Source organism: Phodopus roborovskii, unplaced genomic scaffold (assembly GCF_943737965.1).
Source record: "Phodopus roborovskii unplaced genomic scaffold, PHOROB, whole genome shotgun sequence".
NCBI classification, from domain to species: domain Eukaryota; kingdom Metazoa; phylum Chordata; class Mammalia; order Rodentia; family Cricetidae; genus Phodopus; species Phodopus roborovskii.
The window spans coordinates 10,467,184-10,489,195 of record NW_026125397.1 but is presented as its reverse complement, the minus strand read 5'-3'; the positions used below and the strand labels follow the sequence as shown (position 1 = coordinate 10,489,195).

Genomic DNA, 22,012 nt, shown 5'->3' with positions numbered 1-22,012 from the left:
CTGACCTGAACAAGGGGGAACTCACGCAACCCAGTCTGATAGCTGGGAAGCCAGCATACAACCAACCCAGACCCCGTGAATGTGGGTGTTAGTTATTAGGACTGGGCAGTCTGTGGGCTTCTAGTAATGGATCAGTATTTATCACTAGTATACTAATGGACTTCGGGAGCCCATTTTACATAGAGGGATACTCCCTCAGCCTAGACACACAGGGGAGGGCCTTAGGCCTGTCCCAAATGATATGACAGACTTTGAAGACTCCCCATGGAAGGCCTCAATCTCCCTGGGGAGAAGAAAAGGGATGGGCTGGGGTTTGGTGGGGGTAATAGGGGAGGATGGGAGGGTGAGGGAACTGGGATTGATACATAAAACAACCTTGTTTCAAATTTAAAAAAAAAATGAAAATGAGAAAGAAAAAAATCATAAAATGTAGAAGAAAGAAGTTGAAGACCTGAAATTATGAATAAGCCCTCCCATTTTGGATAGAGGGAATTAATATTGAAAAAAACTAACACTACTAAAATCAATCTAATATTCAATGGAATCCCCATTAAACACCATAAAATATGGATGTTCTTCACAGAACCTGAAGAACAAAATTGAAACTCATATAGAAGCACAGAAGACTGCACATTATCAAAGCAATCTTGAAGAAAGTAAACAATCCTGGAGGAATCACAATACTGACTTCAAAAGCCACTGTAAATCTACCTAAATGAAAGAAAAATTCTTGACAGTGGATGGAAGATATCACAGCCCAGGGAACAGAATTGCACAACCAGAAATAATCACAATGGACTAATAGTCTACCCCACATGTAGCTAACTGATTCTTGGCATAACTGCCAAGATATGTTAGAGACGGGACAGCCCCTTCAAGTAAATGATGTTGGGCAAACAAAATATCTGCATGTAAAATATTAAAATTAAATCCCTGTGTTTACCCTGTTCCAGATAAACTCAAAACAGATCAAAGATCTTAATGTATGTCCTGAAACTGAAACAAAAGGTGGGGAAAATAAAGCCCACTCAATGCACACTAAGAAAACGATGAACCCCATGAGGAGCCCTTTGAGCACTGTATGGGTGGGGAGATAAACTGAGAAACGAGCCAGAAGTAATACCCATGTTTCCTGCTGGACACACACAGATAGGAGTCAGCGAGGACACACAGAAGTGCTTGGAGTACTGCTTGACCAATCAACCATATCCTGAACTTTCCTAACTCCTAAAGGTCAGACAGTTTCTTGTTCATGGTTGACTAAAAGAAGGAGATCAGCTCGTCACTCTGGAGCAGAATCAGTGGCTGTCTACTGGATATCCAGAAGGCAAACAAGGGAATAAGGGATCTTAGTCACTCTATTTGCTTGACCAGGAAGAGATTAACTTATAATAAAGACTAACAGAGTACTTCTTGGGAAAAAGGTTTTGTTTCCTGAATCATGTGTGGGGTTGGCTCAAATTGCTTATCATCATAGTCTCCATAAATCTTATCATAGGTGTATTTTTGTCTGTTTATGCAACCATGTGTATATGTATATTTGGGTGAGGTATAGGTATATGTGGTGTATTAGAACAAGTGTGTGCAGGTGTGTGTTCCTTAGTGCAAGTACAACAAGGTCTTTCACTGAATCTGGAACTAGGTTAGGGGCCAGGAATATCCAGTGATCTTCCTATCTCTGTCTCCCATCCTGCTCAATCTGGGGTAAAGTCTGACATGAACTCATATTAATAATTAGTTAAATCAATACAGACAAATTTACAAGATCACTAAATTAATCTAATACATGTGACACACATGTAGCTATGCCTAGATTTTTACATGAGTACTGAGGTCTGAACTGAGGTCTCAGTATTTGCATCATTGCAAAAAGTAAGCACTATTGTACACTGAACCATCTCTCCAACATTTTTATAGTCATAGGATTTATGAATGAAAAGATGATTGTGCAGTATTAAGCTGAAATAAGTGCAGATAGTAGAATTTGTGAATAATTTGATCAATTCTGAATAAGTGGCATTCTCTATTATTGATATATACACTTCAAAATAGCCACTCCTAAAATGATTCTATGTGCCTATCCAGACCTTTACCACACACCACTGCTAATCTTATCCTCAATCTGTGGTACAATCATCTCATTTTGAGTAGTAATGACAACTGGAAAATTAATGCAGAGATTTTAGAGATGTCACAGAACTATAAAGATACATCTTTCTTGTAGATATGAACCCTTGTCTTTGAATGTCCACCAACTGATAAGTACCTATTGCTGACGGAAACACACCTTTGGCTGCAGACTCCAAAGAAACCATGCTGTGTAGGCCACTGGGTGAGAAAAGCCAGTGCAGGTCTGTTCCAGCGTTAGACTGTACATGCTACAAAACAAACTCGTTGGGCAAGAGATACTTGGCCAACTGTAATGGGGTAACCTATTAATTTCTGATTACATCTGAGGCTCCTTCCAGAGGAATTCTGTGGATCTGGTCAAAGGCCTAGGGCCCTAGAGACCAAAAGTACAAATGATTAATCTTCAACTTTTGTTCTTGCTAAATGGACATATTACCAAACTGCCTCATAATTAGTTATGCCCATGCCCAAGACTAGTTCTGTCTTCAGTAATACTCACTTCTTTTGCAGTGAGTATCAGTTACTGTAGACACTCGTGGTTGCTCAAATTGCTGAGAACAAATGAAAAGCAAATGCTGGACTTTAAACAGGACAACCATAGCACTTCTGCCAAGGCTCAGGGAACATCTCATGAGAGAATCTGGAAATACAAGAGCCAGATAGTAAGGAGGGGGACATGAAATGCTGCCTTATGACCACGACATGACTGTGGCTCTCATGGACTCACAATTGTGGTTATCTATGTAGGGCCTGCACGAGAAAGTCACAAGTGTTCAGTCACACATGTTGAGGGGCTTATGGGACTGAACCCCATCCAGGGGCAGAGGTAGATCTGAGAGGCCTGCTAAGGGTGAGAAGTAATTGTTTTCAGGGGTGTACTGGCTGGTGAGTTACCCATCCCCCAGCAGATAGCCTCACACTCAATCTAGAGTTTCAGGAAGCCAAATTAACAAAAACAAAACGAGAAAGCAAAAAGTGGGTTGAAGACCTAGTGGGAGGAGGAAGTGAGAGCTGGAGGAGGACAGGAGAGGAGGGTGTCCAGGAAGTCACACACACACACACACACACACACACACACACACACACACACGAAAATAAGCATAACATTTCCGTTTTTATTATTGTGTGTTTCACAGTAGAAAGCTTCATTTTTACTTGCTATTTTTTAAGCCCTGACAATCACTTTGTCTACCATCATTACCAAATTTAATATGACAAAAACATTGAAGAGTATATATTTTTCAAAATAAAAGTCTATTTCAAAATGAGTTTCAAATGTAGACCTCCCTGTAGAGAAGTGCCCCCAATACTAAAAGAATTGGAGACAGTGTGGCTAAGAAGAACTACTGTCAATCAGAGGACTGAAGATACTCAAAGCAAGACTGCAATGGGGATGTGGGCAGTGAGAAGTAAAAATTGTATCATGACCTTTAAACAATGCTTGTTACTCATCCCATCATTTTTCAGGCATTGGTAAAGAAGACAGTGTGCTTTCTAAGTGCTTAACTGAAATAACACTTTGGACAGAGCAGGATATGAACACATGAACACTACCTTGGGCCATACAGGCATTTCCTGTGACACACTGGAACAAGGCAAAATACAATTGGGTACTGTTGCTTGGGCCGTCCTGTCTGGGTTCCCAACATCACCATGCTTCAAATATACTGTGACAACTGTGGAAGCTGCAGTCACAAAGGTCACTCGTTCTGAATGCCCAGAGTTTCTCTGGGACAGCTTTCTAAGAAGGAATCATCTAACCCATTTCACTGGAAAGTCCACCACAAGATCCACACTTAGGGGCAGACTGTCATGGCAGTAGGAGTATGTGGAGGAGAAAGCTATTCAATTTATGGTGGAAAGAATACAAAGAGGGAGGCAGAAAGGACACGGTCTGGTCCTTCCGCTAGGCCATAGCTCTTAAAGCTCACAGAAGAAGAAACACCACTGTTTGGGACTGTAAGCAGGTACAGGGAGAAAACGCGGTGTTTGCTGTCCAGAGAAAGAATAGTTGAACAAAAAACTGCCTGTGTACCTCAGATGGCAGAGGACAACAGCTGCCAAAGCTGGTTAGGTTTTCAAGAGGTGTGTATGGGTGGGCAGCTGAGAAGTGGGAACAGCCAGGTGGCAAGCATGGTTGGGTTTCACATGGGTGTGGGGGGGTAGGCAGCTCAGAAATGGGAACAGACAGGTAGTAAGCATCCAGACTCTGCCAGAGGAAGTACTGGAACCTGTGGTCCGGGGAGTTCAGCATTCAGGGCTTCTGAGAAATGCGAAGAGCCAGAGTCCTCAGCAGGAGTAGCCAGTGCTCTTAACCAGGCTGAGACATCTCTCCAGTGCCCCCATTGTGCTCCTTAACAGGAGGACCAAGAAAATGCAGACTACATTTTGCAATGGGGGTGGGGGTGAACAATCAGTTAAGCTTGGACAGAGAGGGGGAGGATATACTTATTAACTAGGATAACAATTATAAACTTTATGTAATAATTCAATAATAAATGTCAAACCCTTAAAGATGTTCATATCCTTGTTACCAGAAATTCTCATCACAGTAATTTATTCAAGTGACAACTGAGCAAGACCCACTGTGGATGGCGACTTGGTGGAGGCCGGAGGATGAGGGCTGTGAGGCCATCCTGAATTGCCAACCAGACTCATCTCATAGCTCAGAACAAAAGGGAAAAGGAGAAGGAGACAGCAGGCAAGTGATATTTGTTTTCTAGACTTACTTAGATCTTCTATGATAATGTTAAACTTTCTAGGTTTTTACTTCTATTTTTATTTTGTGATAATACTTTAGGACAAAGCCATCTATAGCAAAAGCCTTTCTTACCTAGAAAGCTTTCCTTTTATCCCGTTCATACTTCTTTTATGAATTGCATTTCTTTATTTGTATGTATGCATAATTATTTGTTTATGTGTGTATATATATATATATATGGGGCACATACTAAAGAATACTTGTGGAGGTCAGTAACAATTTTAGGGGACCATTTATCTCCTTGTACCATGTAGGATTCAGGAACTGAACTTAGCAGCAGGTGCCTTTACCCATTGAGCAATCTCTACAACCCTCTTTCACAGCCCTGGATGTCCCAGAACTCTCTATATAGACCACTCTGGCTTCCAATTCACAAAAATCCATCTACCTCTGCCTCCTAAGTGCTGGAATTAAAGGCGTGCACCTCTACACCCAAGAGTGAAATATATATTTTATACTAAAAACTCTGTATGCCTTATTTTCACAAGATGGTTCCTTTCTGTCCTCTTTGTCTTTAGAAGACATTTTGTTTTTTCTTCATAGTAATGAAATAATTATGTTCCCATGAAAACACAGGAAACAGGCAAAATGTGTTAATGGTCCTATAGAAACTTCTCTCATCTCATTGACTAAAAGCAGGCCAAAAGTCTGACATCCCTGCCCTTATTTTGTGTTTTCGTCATCTTCTCTCTAAAACACAGATAAGTCACTGTTCATGAATGAGGATCATTATTCACGAGGATGGGATTTCCCCAGGAGTAAGTTTTCTGCTGAGAACCAGTCGATACTCCCAGGCAATGAGGGGTCATCTTGCAGAGCAAGAACTGACACAGAATTGAAACATAGCACCCTGAGTAATACTATCCGGTTACACAGTCCTCTTGTCTTAATATTTTTTATTTGAATTTAAAGTCCATGTAAGTAAAGTTGGAGCTGCCATCAGCTCTATTTACTTCCCCCAGCATGACCGCTTATTTTAGTGTCGTCTCTAGGCATCACCCACCACTCTTCTCTTAACTGGCACATGGAGATTGGGGGCCCATTTTCATATGTTGCTTGTATCCTCCAAAGCCAGGATGTTTACACTATGACTCCAATTATACCATGAACTAGAAGGAATTAGGGATAATTTAACTAAGATTATCAATTTCCCTTACAATCAAATTGGATACCATGTAAATTTTAGAAAAACATGAGTATATGTAGGCAACACTTAGCTATGCACAATGATACACATTCGAAAAACAAAGGCTTTTTTATTTTTAGCTATAATTTGTCAGTTTTTAGGTTGGACTATCCATCTAATCATACCCTCCATTACAGTAAGCAATCCTTAATCATAAATCTGCATTTCTGGAGATGTGATTTCTAAAGAAACGAAGTAGAAAACTCAAATCTCCAGGACACAGAAGTTAATCTCCGCACAGGCAAGGGCATAAACTGTTGTGTAAGAAGCCACTGTTTGGCTTCAAGATGACCATATTTTTCATTTTCAAGTTAGCTAAGATAAGGACCTTGGAAAACCTGTTGTTTTGGATGAGGAGAGCACATAGGCCAAAAGGCAAGTTTCTCATCACACAGCAAGTTAAAGCCACCCTGAATGTTTACTCCACCACACACATAACCCATTCATCCATACATGCACACACACATGCACATACCCATACACACACATTTGGACACTCCCACATACATGCACACATACACATGCACAATGCCTCCCACACACACATGCTCACATACATGGACTCACCCCCACACACATGCACACACCCATACACACACATACACACACACACATGCACAGCCCCCACACATATACATACATACACATGCACAGCTCCCACACATCAACACACACACATGCACACACATAAATACACACATGCACATATACATGTACTCTCCAACATGTACACATATATACATGTGCACACACACCTGAAAGTAAGCATGCTAAGAATACATTTTTTTTGCATGAAATTGGAAAAATATGTAAAAGTGAAGTGGCTGTAGGTTTTGTCACTGTTATTTTGAAGAGTTCTAGGGAGTTGTTTGAGCCTTCTGTGTAAGACTCAGAATAAAAATACAGTTGTCTGGAAATAGTTATCATGACCATACATGACAAAATTACACTAAACCAGAGTGCATTTTAAGTAAAGATAAAATTGCAAGTTTACATCTCTACACCTTTGAGATGGAAGAAAACACTGATGAAAGCAAAAAGGGATCCAGAGCTTCTGCAAACTTAAGGTAATAATTTTCTATGTGTAGTAGATACACAACAAAAAGTGGCCAGCAGAGGTAACTTAATTTTGTAAAGACTTCAGCCTGTTGAGAAACAGGACAACATTTTTCTCCTTCCTTTGACTAATTTTTCTGATTTTATTATGGCTTAAAGATTCTTTTTAATTCAATTTTTCATCACAGGATGGGGCCCTCTCATCTCTTCATGTCTATTGGTCCTTGTTGGAGGCAGTATTATAAATAATCTCAGGTTTCTGCTCTGAGAGGATCTATGCTGTAGGCTGGGGTCAATAGGCTTCTGAGCAAATATTTCATTTGCATATCTTCTAGTCTCCCCAACAGACCCCCTGCTCCTCCCCAGCAGGCCAACAAATGGTGGAGCACTACGAATAGACCCTTCCTCATAAGAACAAAAGCTAACGTTAAGAAAGAAATGTTCCAATAAATAGAATGGTTCTTCAAAGGTTTTTCCTAGGTCCTCCGAGCATTAGTGAAGCCCATTATTGAAGGGATGTGTACTCTAACTGAAGGAGTAGGGAGTTCCTTAGGGAGGAGATGAAGTTAAGAGTGTATGTATAATTGGAAGCTCCACTCCTTATATACTTCTCTGGGCTTGATTCAATTTCTGTAGTAACTTGGGACTCAAGACAGTGGTTAAAAAAATACTTCATCTCCTGAGCCCATTGTTTTCCCTTTGGAAAGCAGGTTTAGGACACAAACAGAAGTTGTCTAGGTTACTCAAAGTATCCCTTTTGGTCTTTACATAGTCTCCTCCTCTGGTAGACTGTCATGAAGGCCTGAATGTGAGCAAGTCATTTCAGACCAATTACCTTTATTCCTATAGAATAGGTACAGCAGCAGGACCCCGGTATGGTTGAAGGTTCTATCCATTCATCTTTGGGCCACACTTCCTCCTCACCCGGCTATATAGAGGGAGTAATTTTTGATACAGTCAATTATTTACCTTTCTCTTTCGGGTTCCAGAAGCAAACTTACTCCAATCTTTGAGAATGTGCCTGGTGAGAATCCAAGGAAACTCTGAAAGTGAATTTCTCATGATAGACAAGAAATGGGAGGTGTCTAAAAGTGATGGTTTGAGCATTCCCCAAATCTTCATAACACCACTAAGTAATCCAGTCAAATTTGGCATCATCTACAGGAGAGTTAGAAACATATGTAGCCAACTGACTTTTGACACAGTACAATGGCAATGCATTAGAGAGAGGACAATCATTGTGATAAATGGCACTGAGAAAATCAAACCTGGGCACACAGAAGAATAAAAGCAGACCCTAGCTATGATAAAAATGAAGTGGAAACTTAAACTTAAGAACGGAAGTGATGAAATTGCTGTGAGATCTAGGTAAAAGCAGGAAGAGTTTACATCAGTGGACTGTCCCTGGAAGGATAAGGGGGGACCTGTGTTTCTCACAGCAACAGTAAGTTTGGGATAAATGAGGAAGGAACAATGGCAAAGGCTGGTTGTTTGCATAATTGGTGACACGGTTAGCATGTTTTCTGGTTGACCATTGCCTCATGATCTGCCACGGGAGGTTTTAGTGACAATATGAAAGTTGCTACTAAATAGGGGGTAGTTTTGAAACATCAACTCCAACAAAGCAGATGTAATCCTAGAATCCAAAGTGACTGCAGGATTGAGTGATTCAGTTGGACAAGTCAGAAAGACAAGGTAGTCAGTTCAGGCAATGAGTGGGTTCTCCTTTCGGGTTCAGGATGACAGGACACTTCTAGTTTCTGCTAGCAGCTGTCATGGTGTCTAATCTTTTCTGTCTAGCTAAAGCTTTTGTGGAAAAGCATTCACTGACAAAGAGGAAATGGTTTGGCTGCTTCCTTGGAAGTTGTCTTATGGTGTGGAATGTGATAGCAGCCATTGTTTGGGGATTTCAGTCTTCTGGTGAAGATATACTTTTTTAATATATATTTATACTTAAGGTGATCAAACAACATTATTTGAGAGCTATTGTAGAAGCAATCTGCAGTAAAACACATATTCTTCTTTAAGTTAAAAACACACCCAGAAGCATAGAATGGCTGTGAATAGAAAAAGAAAAAAGGCCAACTGATATGACTAGGGGAGTTAGCAAACAAAGTGTGTGCCTAAGATAGCATATACAGGACTACAGATGAGAATTAAAGCCGACCTTTCCTGAGAAATGATTATGGAAACGACTGAGATAGTTATGAGCAACTTGGGAGAATTACATGTTGACTGTAAATTTTAAGAACAACAGATTGATGGTATTTTTTCTTAGATAAGACCGTGTATATCTTGGGTTATCTCTTAAGTTGCTATGTAGCAGAATATTACACTGAATATTTAATACTCCTGTTTCTGTCTCCTGAATGTCTGGACTTGGAGACACATACTACACAAGGGTTTATGTGGTGCTGAATATAGATCCCAGGGCTTTGTGGATGTTTATAAAGTGTGTGTGTGTGTGTGTGTGTGTGTGTGTGTGTGTGTGTGTGCACGTGTGAGAGAGAGAGAGTGTGTGTGTGTGCCCTCTGATTTCTACAAGACTCATGATGAGGAGAACACTAACTGGGCATTTTGTATAGTGTGTATAAATATTTAGGTCAAGAATACCAAGAAACATTGGCATCTTTGCATCACTGAAAATAATTGCCAATCACATTTGATTTCGCTGCAAATGGAACTAACAGGTCATTATGATGCTATGGCCATGCTGTTAACTACCCTCAAAGTTCAGGACAACAAAACAGAATGTATAGTGATATCTATTGTTTTCAGAAGATGTGAGCCACAAACTCTGTTTTAATTAATGAACCTGAGCTCATTAACAAAATCTTTACAATATGGTGTTCAGATATATCCATGCAATAAGAATACTCCATGCATGCTGTAGCAACATTATTTGACAATGCTTTAAGAAGTGACAGCTCTATGTAGTCAGGCAGTTGGCATGGTGGTATAACACAGGTAGGTCAGCCTGGGAATGAGGTGTGAAGATGCTTGAAAGAATATGTTGAATGACACATTGCGCAATAAGTTTGAGAAATTCCTTCACGTAATTTAGGTAGTTATTGGGAGTTACAGATGGGCTGAGAGTTGCTATTGGACCATATAGATTTCTAGAGTACTATTTAGAGTATCTGCTTCACCTTGCTTGGCAAGTCAGAGGTACATATTATAAAATTTACAGTTCCATTTATTTTAGTTTAAGGATGCTCTCACAGCATATTACCCAACATTTGGAAAAGCTAGTATGAACACCTGTATTTTTTATGAACTTGACTCTATCTTATACTTTCATATTACTTTTATGTCAAGCACAGATGCTTCACACTATATAGTTGCTTTGAGTTAATGATATAAGCTTCAAACATTGCAGGGCACTGTAGATCTGGATGTAGAATAAGGGGTAGAGACCCAGTGACATTGATTCTAAAAGGGGGAAAAAACCTGCTTTTTAAAATAGTTAACAATGAACATAAGCAGTAACCTACAACACAATGATTAAGAAGTTGAGGTGAAAGGAAAAGTATGGGCTCAGGACCCCCTAGGCCAAGTTCTCAGCACAAAGGAGATTTATTCAAACCAGAGGGAGAGGAAAAGAAGAGGGAAGGGGATAATAACAAACACAAGATATAGAGGACAAGGGAGAAGGGGCAAGGATATTTGTTCAGAGGGACAAAGGACGGGCCCTGGGTAGAAGTGAGACAGACAGGAAAGACAGGAAAAAGGTAAGCTTATAAGGGCACAAGGGGCAAAACCATGTTGGGATGAGGTATTGAGTTTTAGTGAGATAGGTTAATTAAGCCAGCCAAGGGGGGCTTTTGATTGCTGGACCTCGGTGACCAGCCTCAGGAATGAGCCTGACATGAGAAAGTGTCCAAATGAAGGGCTAGACCTTTATGGCTAGCTTTAAGGGTGTGCTTCACAGTTTCCAAGGGAGAGGGAAGGAGGAAGGGCATGGCCTGCCAGCACCAAGTTTGACAAACACAGGCCCTGCTGGAGCACTTCAGGAAGAGCTTATTCTTGTTTTTTCTTTACAGACATTTAGATTTTATTCTTTCTATTTCATTGAGAAATAGGCATCTGTGTGTCAAATATGCAGGAAATGCCCAATTTACCCATGTGCAGAGGTGGACATGAATGTAATATTTGTGGTAACAAAAAAGGGACAGATGTAATATGCAGGAATAGGTTCCAAACTTTTCTTCTGTTTTAAATTACTCATCAGACATTTGCAGACCCAAGCAAGAAATTGATGCCTTGGCAGGGGGTGGGGGGCATCTTTAAATCCTGATTATAAAACACTCACTACATAGGAGCAATGGCTCTGGGCTTTGGAACTGGAAAACATTTTTAGAAAAGACCTTATCAGTACAGAAGACAAATAGAAAAACAAGCAAATTCCATAAAACTGAGAAGTTTTGTAAAAATAAAGGAAGAAAACTTGAGGAGAGACAACTTAGAGAATGGGAGATACTTGTCTATCATCCACCTGAAAAAAGGTTATTATCTAGACTATGTTAGGAGCTCCCCAAATCAATAATAGAAAAATAACATGTGTCAATTAGAAATGGGCATTGTATATAGCTAAGAAGTCCTGCAAACAAGTCATGCAAATGTGTGCTGGGTAAATATAAAAATTTCAACATCACCAGTCATGAAGAAAATCAAAATAAAAATCACACTGAGATATCCCCTTACCTCAGTAAAAGTGGTTTGTTTGTTTTCCAGAAATATGAGTTCCTCAGAAAATCATGAGTAGAATTCCCATATGGTCCAATAACCCACTACAGTGTATACAAAAAGTGACAGTTTGTCCAAGAGACCATTACATGCCTGTGTTTATTGTGGCACTATTCACAATACTCAAGAATTGAACACTCTTTAAATGTCCATCAGCCAAGGAATGAATAAAGAACACATAGTAATCACACAATAGTCAGGAAAAAAAATGAAACCCTGTAACTCGTGGCAACATAGACAGAACTGATGATCCAGACATTCTCTTAATTAAGAATCGCTTTTCAGATGGCTCTGACAAGATGGCTTTGTCAAATTGATATTTAAGACAACTAGGATAGGTATTAAGTCACAGTTAGCCAACAGTAAAAAATGTTCTTTTCATCATTTAACTTTATAGTCTGACCTATTGATCATCTTCAATCAGTTTAAGAGTATAATATGACCATTTACATTTGTTCAATTTCATCATTACATTGCTGTTCTCTTTCTCTTGTTTTCAGTGCTGGGACTCATACACCAGACTCCAAACACGTAGGTTAGTGGGCATAGCATCATATAACTGCCGTAACTCCAATATTGGTAGTGTCCTTAACATCTTTATAAGAATATAATAACATTACCTGTATTCCTGATCTAAAAATTCAGGGACAGTTCATAGCTCTATAGTTTTCTGGCCTTAGATAATTCCAGTTTTACATTCTACAATCCCTGAACTAGTGCTATGTGTTTAAGCATCAGTGCTGAGTTTTGGCCATTGTATGTTTAATAAAAGTCACAATATTGAGGAAAAAGAAAGGGAAAAAGCCTAGACATTAATTTAAGGACTTATCCCAGGGTTTTAGATGTCTTTTTTTTATGTCATAGGGAGTTACACTTGCTTACATTTATTATTATTGTTATTATTATTATTTTCATGAGGAATGCTAGAAGTCTAGAAACAGGTTATTAGATAACATTCTGAGAAAATGGATAGGCATTAAAAATTAATTAACAGCACTTTAATTTTTTAACAAATTGACATTATTTCTTTGATTGGGATAATTGGATATATTTTAAGCATTTTACTGGAAACAGGAAGGTATAGCATGACTGGATCAGACGCATTTGATAGTATATCTTTGCACATTATAATCAATACCAGTATTGGAACTGGACTTGATGGCACATGCCTTTAATCCCAGCACTCTGGAGACAGGCAGACAGATATCTGAGTTTGAGTCCAGTCTGGTCTACAAAGCACAAAGCTAGTTCCAGGACAGCCAGGGCCACACAGGGAAACCCCGTCTTGAAAATCAAACAAAATACAACACAAATATCAGTATTTTCACAATTATTCAGTATTTTCTATAAATTACATCTTATTGCCACTGATAATGTAATTTATAACAATGTAGACTGGAAAAGTTCTACAAGAATTTTGCTTCCATTAACAAATAGTACTACCCAATATTGGACCAGCTTAACTTTGTGTACCTATGATGGAAAAGTGAAAAAAAAAAAAAACCCTTATCTTTAATACTAATGGCTAAGATGCCTATTTCCTCTCCATCTACACTGCTTAGAAAAATTTACAATGTGTTTATAAAGCATGAGATAAGAAAATATCCTGACTTCCTCCTTCCCTCTCCAATAAAAGCTTGGAGAAGCACCCAGTCTCCAGGTTGGCACCATGGTTGTCCTGGTATGGGTACTGGTTGGCTGCCTTTCTGCTGCTGTAGCAGAGGACCCTAACCTCTCATCTCTATATCCTCCTTTCTGGGAAGACATCACTGGACAGTTGAGTGGTTTTGATTTGGAGGATGGAAAGTACATAATAAACCCATGGGAATTCACTGATAGAATGAAATTGTATAAAATCTTACTGAATAAGACCGCCCCATATTTTGCAAAATATGGTCCAGAAAATGAACAAAATCTTTTGTGGGGATTGCCTCTGCAGTTTGGATGGCAGTATACAACAGGTAAGAAAGATTCTTACTCTCCTATATGCTGATATATGCCTGAAGTATTAGGAAAATAGGATTCTCCATGTCGTACATTGCTATCTAGTTTTATGTTAACTTGACTCAGGCTAGTGACATTTGAGAAGAAGGAACGTCAGTTGAGAAAATAGTTTCATAAGGTCAACCTGTAGGCAAGCCTTTGGGCTTGTTTAGAGACTGATGGGAGAGGGCTCAGCTCATTGAGGGTGGTGCCACCCCTAAGCTGGTGGTCCTGAGTTCCATGGGAAAGCAGACTGAGCGAGCCATGAGGAGTGAGCCAGTGAGCAGCCTGCTCCATAGCCTCTGCATCAGCCTCTGCCTTCAGGTTCCAATACCATTTGAGCTCTAACCTTGGCTTCCATCAATGGACTGTGATTCAATAAAAAAAAAAAAAAAAAAAAAAAAAAGAAAAGAAAAGAAAAAAGAAAAAAAGAAAAAAAAAAAAAAAGCAAATCCTCTCTTCTCGAAGTTGATTTAGATCATGGTATTTCCTCACCCCTGTAATAACCCAAACATGTCTCTTTAAAAACCGATTCTTTGTTTACTTCCTAATCTTCTCATAGTCATTGTTTCATCCATTCCTATTTGTACTTACCCACAAAACCTTTTCCACTGAATTGATTATTTCTACCAGACACTTCAAAGACACATGGGCATAGAGACCAACCAGAAAGATTCATCCTTTCTCTAATTTGCTGAGTATTTTCAAAATAGTGACTTCTCCACTGAATTCCTTCCTGTTCCTGTGGACACACAAGGGGACATTCATTACAGCTATTACAGGAGTGATATCTGATTATATTGACCTTGATATTATATCATATTTTATTGACCTGATTTCAATTGCCTGATCATAAGCATGAAATTATAAATGTGTGGTTCCTTGCTAATGGTGAGCTATGCCAATTGTTGCTTCTTGGAAACCAAGCTTTTTTCAGTGCATATACATGGAAGATGTTTGGGGCAACACACTCGTGTATAAAAAAAGATAGTTCTTTCTGGCTGAAAGAAGATGTGTGTGAGGAGACTGGTGCCTGATATCCAACCTGCACTGCTTCCTTGTTGCTCAGCAAGTAAGAAGAGAGAGGTGGTGAGAAGGGAGGAAGAGAATGGTGTCAGACTAGGAAAAAAAGAAAGATTATTTTCTGATGTGCTGATGTTTATGTAATGGATAGTCAATGTGTAAAATACTTCTGATGACTTGCCTTAACTATGTCGAAATCTCATTTGTATGGAATATTGTTATCTCCACTTTACAGCAAGGTGCAAACTGATACACATGTGATCATGTAATTTAGAAAATATAGACCAAAGATTTGGTTTGACTCCTTTTCTGTGAGTGACTGTTGCTCCCATGATTTTTACTAGGAATAGAGAAGGCAGCAAAATGGAAAGTTATGTATGTAAAACGTTCTATAGCCTATAAATTCAAAGACAAAATTTTGATATGACTGAAAACATAAAATAATTTTGTTGAGAGATGAGAAAATATTTTAAAAATGGTAAGTAAAATATAAGTAAATTGGAAAATTTTGTACCTATAAATTAAATGTATGTATTTAATAATTTTAAATGTGCATAATAAACAAATATAACTGTGTATTCTCTGCCCTGTAGGTAGATTATCTGATCCCACTGGAAAGACAACCTGTGGCTATGAAATTTTAGACGAGCTATGTGTGTCTGTGAACAGTTGGTGGGCTGGTAGGTTCAATTCAATAACAAAATTGTACCTTTGCATCAAAGAATACATTTAAACCCAAATTGTAGATGCAGAGACTAAAATAATTCTGCAACTTTTGAAAGATAAATCTACTTCATCATATGCCAGTTTCCTTGATGACATATGGCAGAGTTGACCAGTCAAATAATAATTCTTAAGAATGTATTCAGACTTTTCACAGAAGGTTTAAATCAAGGAACTGCAAAGGTCATGGCCTTCAGAGAGACCAGTACTGTCAGTGACATGACAGGTTCCCAGAGGAACATGAAATTGTCGAAAGGGAACAAGATAACAATGCTTTTCCTTTTTGCTCAGAAAAAAAAAATTGCTAAATGATGAAACTCACAAAGTAGAATATTACTCTAGCAAGTAATATTATACTTTTCTTGGTTAATGTATAACTAAGGCTTCAGTCATGTAATCAATACTAAAACAACCTGAATATATTTTCTAATTCCTTTATGGTATGTTTTGATTTGAAATTAATTTACATAAACATTTATTATATTTTTTCCAATGATTAGAAATGACATTTCATTAAATTTTACTTTTGGTGGAATGGCTTGTAAACAGTATGATCCACTGGGTATTTCCCTCATGCTAACTTGAGTCATTCTTTTCAAAACTCGTAAACAGACTTGTCAACAGCTCTAGATATCTGATTGGTTTAGTAATTAAGGTATTAAGGATGAGTACAAGCCAATTACCTAACTGAATTAAAATGCTTACATCTGCTGGACTTGTCCTCTATAACTTCAAAATTTGAAACCCTGTGAAGTTTATTAAGCTGTAAGACATAACTTCCTGCTTTAGAGAAATAGGATAAAAGCCTCAGTGATATGATGTATAAAAATTATACTAACTTGTGAATCATTAGATATGCATTTTATGAGTCTATGATAATGCTTAATTCTTTTATAAAAAGTTAAAATCAACAACATAATCTCACTGAGAACTTCTGTAATTGTCTGTGAACAATTTGATAGTCTTTCTTTCCTTTTGTATTTAATGCTTTGAAATAGGATTGTTATCCAATCTACTAATTATTACTTCTCTTAAAAATATAATATGGCCCTTTAGTGGGTATATATACAATCATGATCATAGGATTATTAAAATTTAAGTTGATTTTCCTCACTATTTCTAGTTGATAATTTTATCATCATTTAGAACCTGTGACTTTTCCTTAATGACTCATGTTTCCTCAAAATGTGCTCTAGAATTTGTCACTGGCTGTGGTGTGGGGCTAACCATCCTTTTGTTTTTACAGATGTAAATTATTTTTTGAGTGTGTTACCTTTCCTTGCTGCTGTTGATTCTGGCATACTGGGGATATCATCAGACGAATTCAGGATTTCACTACCACCTCTGGATGAGTCAAGGTTTTGTTATAATGTTTCCGACTGCAAAGAGTTGGTTGGTGAAACAATGGACAGCTGGTCTACCTTTTTTGAGGTTCTTCTTTTAAGTTTTTATGCCATATTCCTCAGCCATGCAGACACAATGATTTTGTTAAAGTGTTTGTAAAGTATTGTTTTTGTGCATTGTATACTTCCCTTAATATTAAAACATAAATTTTGTAAATAGATTTTACTCATAAGTGATATAGAAATATAGTGCATGGCTTAGAAACCCACCATTCTCATACAGTACTAACACAAAATTTATCTGTTCTCACTGCTTGTAAAGGAATACCACAAATGGTTAAGATGCATGCCATTTTAAGAGAGTAAATAGGTATATGAGTAATTGGGAATTTAGGTTATTTGTGGAATATTATATGAATCAGAATTATAGCCTTATTTTAGAATAGTCTACCAAATTACTGAAATTGAATTAATAACTATTCATATGTAGGTAAAACTAAAAATTGATGTCATGCTGAACTAACCATTTGATGGCCAAAATAAAATACATTGATCAAGCATAGAAGCTAAATGTTAATAATTTAAATGTATATTTACTAGTTCTTTAAATGGTTAATTCATTGCTTTAGATATAATTCAATTTAATTTTGAAATTTTTCTTATCACTGAAAATTTTATGAGAATTTTAATAATGTTGACAGGAAAAATGTCAAATATTCTGTCAAGTGTAAAACATGGACATTTTGAAGATACTTGCAGTTCACTCCAACCAGATGATGTGCTTTACTGAAAAGTACTAGATATTCTTCTCCCCTTAGCTGTTAGGCACTAGAGTGTGGCATGTAGGACCAGCATTTTCAGTTCATGCTGACTCTTGCTCCTACCTCTGAGCCTGGTAGAGTTTGAGGGAGAGTTGCCCACATAATACTTTTCCCTCTATGCTTTAGTACATGCAGTTGCCTTCTAGCGACTTTGACGGCCTTTTAAAGCACTTATGGGCTGCTCATACCTCGTCCTTGGAGTATCCTGTCAGTGCCTTTGAAGACAGGTAAGAAATAGTTTTTGTCTTTGTTTTAGTCTGATGTTTTTCCATTACTTTGGTAGAAAACCAAGGACAAAAGCAACTTAGGAAAAAAATAGTTTGTTTCAACTTACAAGTTATGGTTTATCATCCAGAGAAGCCAGAGCAGGAGCTCAAGCAAGAACCTGGAGGCAGGAACCAGAGCAAAGACCATGGAAGAATATTGCTCAGTTCAGCTAAGTTTCTTGTGGATAGCTCAGGCCTGCCTCCTTAGGGTTGGCACTGCCTACAGCAAATTGGGTCTACCTGCATCAATTAGCAATCCTGAAAACACTTCATAGACAGATACAGGCCAATCTAATGAACATAATTCCTGAATTGAAATGCCTTCTTCCCAGGCATGTCAAAGTTTGTGTCAAGTTGACTAAAACTAACTGGTGTGGTCTTATTCATTTCTTTTCATTTTCTTTTAGAATAACTGTGTTTTTTTAAATCTTAATAATAAATAACTAGTGTAATCACTGGTGACAATGGTGAGAAAGGGAAAATTTGGACTATGTTTTAGGGTGGCGGGTATTGAATCAGTGATGTGCTCTCATTTCTCAGGACACTCTTTGCCTTCCCCCTGTGCTATAACTTCTATTTCTTCCCCTTTCTTGGTGTGCTGTGCCTGCTGGGGTTCATGTTCTGCTCAACTGAGGATGGGTGTAGAGTAGGAAAAGATATCTGAGACACGTAACATATGTATGACCTTTATTATTTTAGCCTCATTGTCTGAGGATTTAGGTGAATACAGGAACATGGGAAGTAATTTTCAAAACCTTGGTCATTTACCCCCAAAGTTTGAGTTTGGGGGAGTTTGAAGACGGTAGACTCCCCTTTGTGCACCTGTCCTTTGCTTTGTTCCCCGCTTTGGTACAGCCTGTGGCCCACATTTCATCCTTCCACTTGAGCTCAGCTGTCCTGCAGAACACTTTTCAGTCCCAGGTTCAAAAGGGAAGTCAAGATGCAGCTGCTGGGAACCTCAAAGTCTGCTGCTACTGTTTCTGTTTGTTTCTTTGTTTTATTTTTTGTTTTCCATTTGAGAGAACAAAGAAACTTGTGTTTATATCAAAGGAAGACAAATCTTAGGAGCTGATACGTAAAATTCAATATTTACATGTTGATTTTATAAACTAAGGTGCAGTTGGCATGTAGCAATGCACACAGATTTAGGTATTTATTCAGCTGCATGATTGTTGGCAACTGCAAGCACAGCACTTGTCAAACCCCCACCTAAAACAAAATGTAGGACATTTCTATCACTCTTTCTAGAATGTTCCTTATGTCTTTTTATTTTTTCTGTCCTTAAAAACTTCCTTTCTTTTTAAAAAAATATAAGTCACATAGAGGCTAAACCTCTCAAATAGCAGAAATAACTTCTGACACATCTGTCTTCTAACTCAAGGTTAGCAAACACTAACAAGCACAATATTTTCTCTCTCTTTCTTTTCCTTCCTTATTTCTTTTTCTTTCTTTACCTGTTTAAAAAAATATATATATCGCATGTATTGCAAACTGGCAGCTGAAAAAGAGGCTGCCCTATGATCTTCCTGTTTCTCATCCCAGTTGTGAAATACAAGCATGTGATACCAGGCCTTGTTGGTATTTGTTGTTACATAGCCAGACTGTATTAGTTACACATGTCCTTAACATGTTTATTACATTATTTTCAAGTACAGTGTGCCTAGAGGAATAACATAAGTGCAAAGTAAAATATTAAAAAGAGGCGACTAATTGAATAACTCTTCACCGATTTAGATTTAAATTTTATTTAGCTATCTGCACAATCTCCTGAAAAACAAGCCAAATTTGTGGTCCTATTGAACTTCATTTCAAAATAATGTTTGGATTTTATTTCTTGGTACTAGGTAATTACTACTAGGTAATCTCACTAGATTAAAATTCTGAGGAAATTAATCATAATTGATATTTTGTCTACTTATCTTTTAGATATGCATATTATTCTAAACAAGAAGTAAAATTTGAGGAAAACTGGTCTATTGCTGTAGAGTACATAGCTGCGGCCTACTTTCCTACAACCCTGAATAGAACAAACAGCTTTCAGAAGGGTCTGCCGCCACGCCTTCTTTATGATACTGACATAGCCCCTCTTATTGCTAACTTCACTTCTCTTCAGAACCAAGTCCTGCTGTCACTCACGGCTCTTGGTGATATTCATAAACTTACAGGTAAAAATTACTATTGAAAAAGATGGAACTAATGTAGTGGAAGAGTACATAAGCTAGTTAAGTAGAAATACGTTCAGTCAGCATACACTAAAAATGTATGGGTTCCTGTTGATGTATTTTGTATTTCCTTCACAGTAATGACTCTTGATAGATGGTAAGACCAGACCATTGAGCAACTACAGTTCTTTGATTTATGACCTGTCCTTTCATTTGGATGAAACCCTGAACTTTGACATCTGTAGTATCAAGTGAAATATGAAACAGAAAACCCCCACACAGCCATCATTTCTCTCCTGAAAACTTCTCTTTCTTATACATCATACTTGACTCTTAAGTCAAAAGGAAACCAATGAATTTCAAAAGACAATTTGCCATCATCAATGAGGTCACCTGACTCATTGGCTGCTTTTAATCCAGTACTACTAGTCAAGAAAGAAAACATGTGCTCCATAATGACAAAGCAGAGAGATAAACAGACTTCATTAATTAAGCATTTGAAGATTATCATGTCACCCATTTTACTCCTATGCCCTGGGACCTTGAGACAAACTAAATATAAATGCTATTACTATTTTGTAAAGGGAAAGATTTTTTGAATCGCTAAATTATAAGTGAGTGAATTATGTTCAAAATTGTGGGAAACTTTTGTCTTAAACAATCAGATCCACCAAATGTGTTAATGCCCTGGTGTAACTGATGTCCCTTCTCACCTGTTCCTTGGTTGCAGTGGGTTGCTGCCAGCTGACTGGCAGCATCCCTTCATGCAATGAACAGCAGACTGATCTTCAGTTGATGCATACTATTTGGAAGATTTGTACTAGCATCACCTTGTTTTCTCATAGACATGCAGTATTTTGTTTAATGAATTTAGTATGATTATGGAAATTGTTAAAAGCTGTGAGTGATAATACCAGGTCATCCCATGTACACTTTTTCTCATCATTTATGATTCTGCCACTTAGGAAGCATGACACAAAACTTTCAGGTCAGGTATGGCAGCATAATAATACTATCGGTGAAATAAAATTCTTTGTGAACTGATGATTTTAATATTTATTTTGATGAAATCAAATAAAATAAATTTGATCAATAGTCATTGCCTAATGGAACTAAAATGTTTTCAGGAGTTGACATGCATTCATTTTATCTTTTCTAGGATCATCATCTTTGACTGCCTGGAAAATTCTCATGAGTACAAAATTTGCAAGGGAACAATTTCTAAAAGCGTTTGAAGCCTATCTTGGAGCACCTACTTCTGACTTCAATTTTTAGTGAACAAAGAACAACTGCCTTTGACCACAAGCAATTAAAAATAATGACTTTGATCACAACCGTGTAGGTTTATGATTTGGGGATTTTTGCTTGGTGTTCATTTTTCAGAATTTTTCCCCATGTGTCCCTAGTATTAATTTTGCACAATAACTCTTGAATTTTAAATTCTGTAATACAACCAAATCACAAAGAATCATTAAAATGACATTAAGCATGTATGGATGTTTTGATGCTACTTTACATACTATAGGGTTTACAAAATGTAGAATAATATATCCTACTGATGTTTAACTAAAATCCAAAATATTTTTAAACCAAATACCAACATTCACCTTAAGTATTTAAATCTCATAAAATTTAATTGCAAATAGAAATCACTGATTTATTGGGTTTGATTTATGATTTGCTAACCTTAAGTTTATAGTTATTTGTTAGAGTTCCTAACATTGACCCACATTTGTAAAGAATCCTTCAGGGTCAAGTTTCTCATTGTTGTAAACTTTTAAGAGAGAGAAATGCACTGGATTGGCTTGATGA

General features: G+C 37.7%; 1 protein-coding gene across 1 annotated transcript; it reads left to right on the top strand.

The window, feature by feature from the left end:
• Positions 1-13,548: 13,548 nt before the first annotated feature.
• On the top strand, positions 13,549-21,567 carry CUNH6orf58 (chromosome unknown C6orf58 homolog). The gene is made up of 6 exons (XM_051175614.1): positions 13,549-13,840; positions 15,479-15,565; positions 16,855-17,039; positions 17,899-17,999; positions 19,965-20,203; positions 21,360-21,567. Exons 1-6 carry the CDS (start codon positions 13,549-13,551, stop codon positions 21,473-21,475), a joined length of 1,020 nt encoding a protein of 339 aa, XP_051031571.1. The 3' UTR covers positions 21,476-21,567.
• Positions 21,568-22,012: the final 445 nt, after the last annotated feature.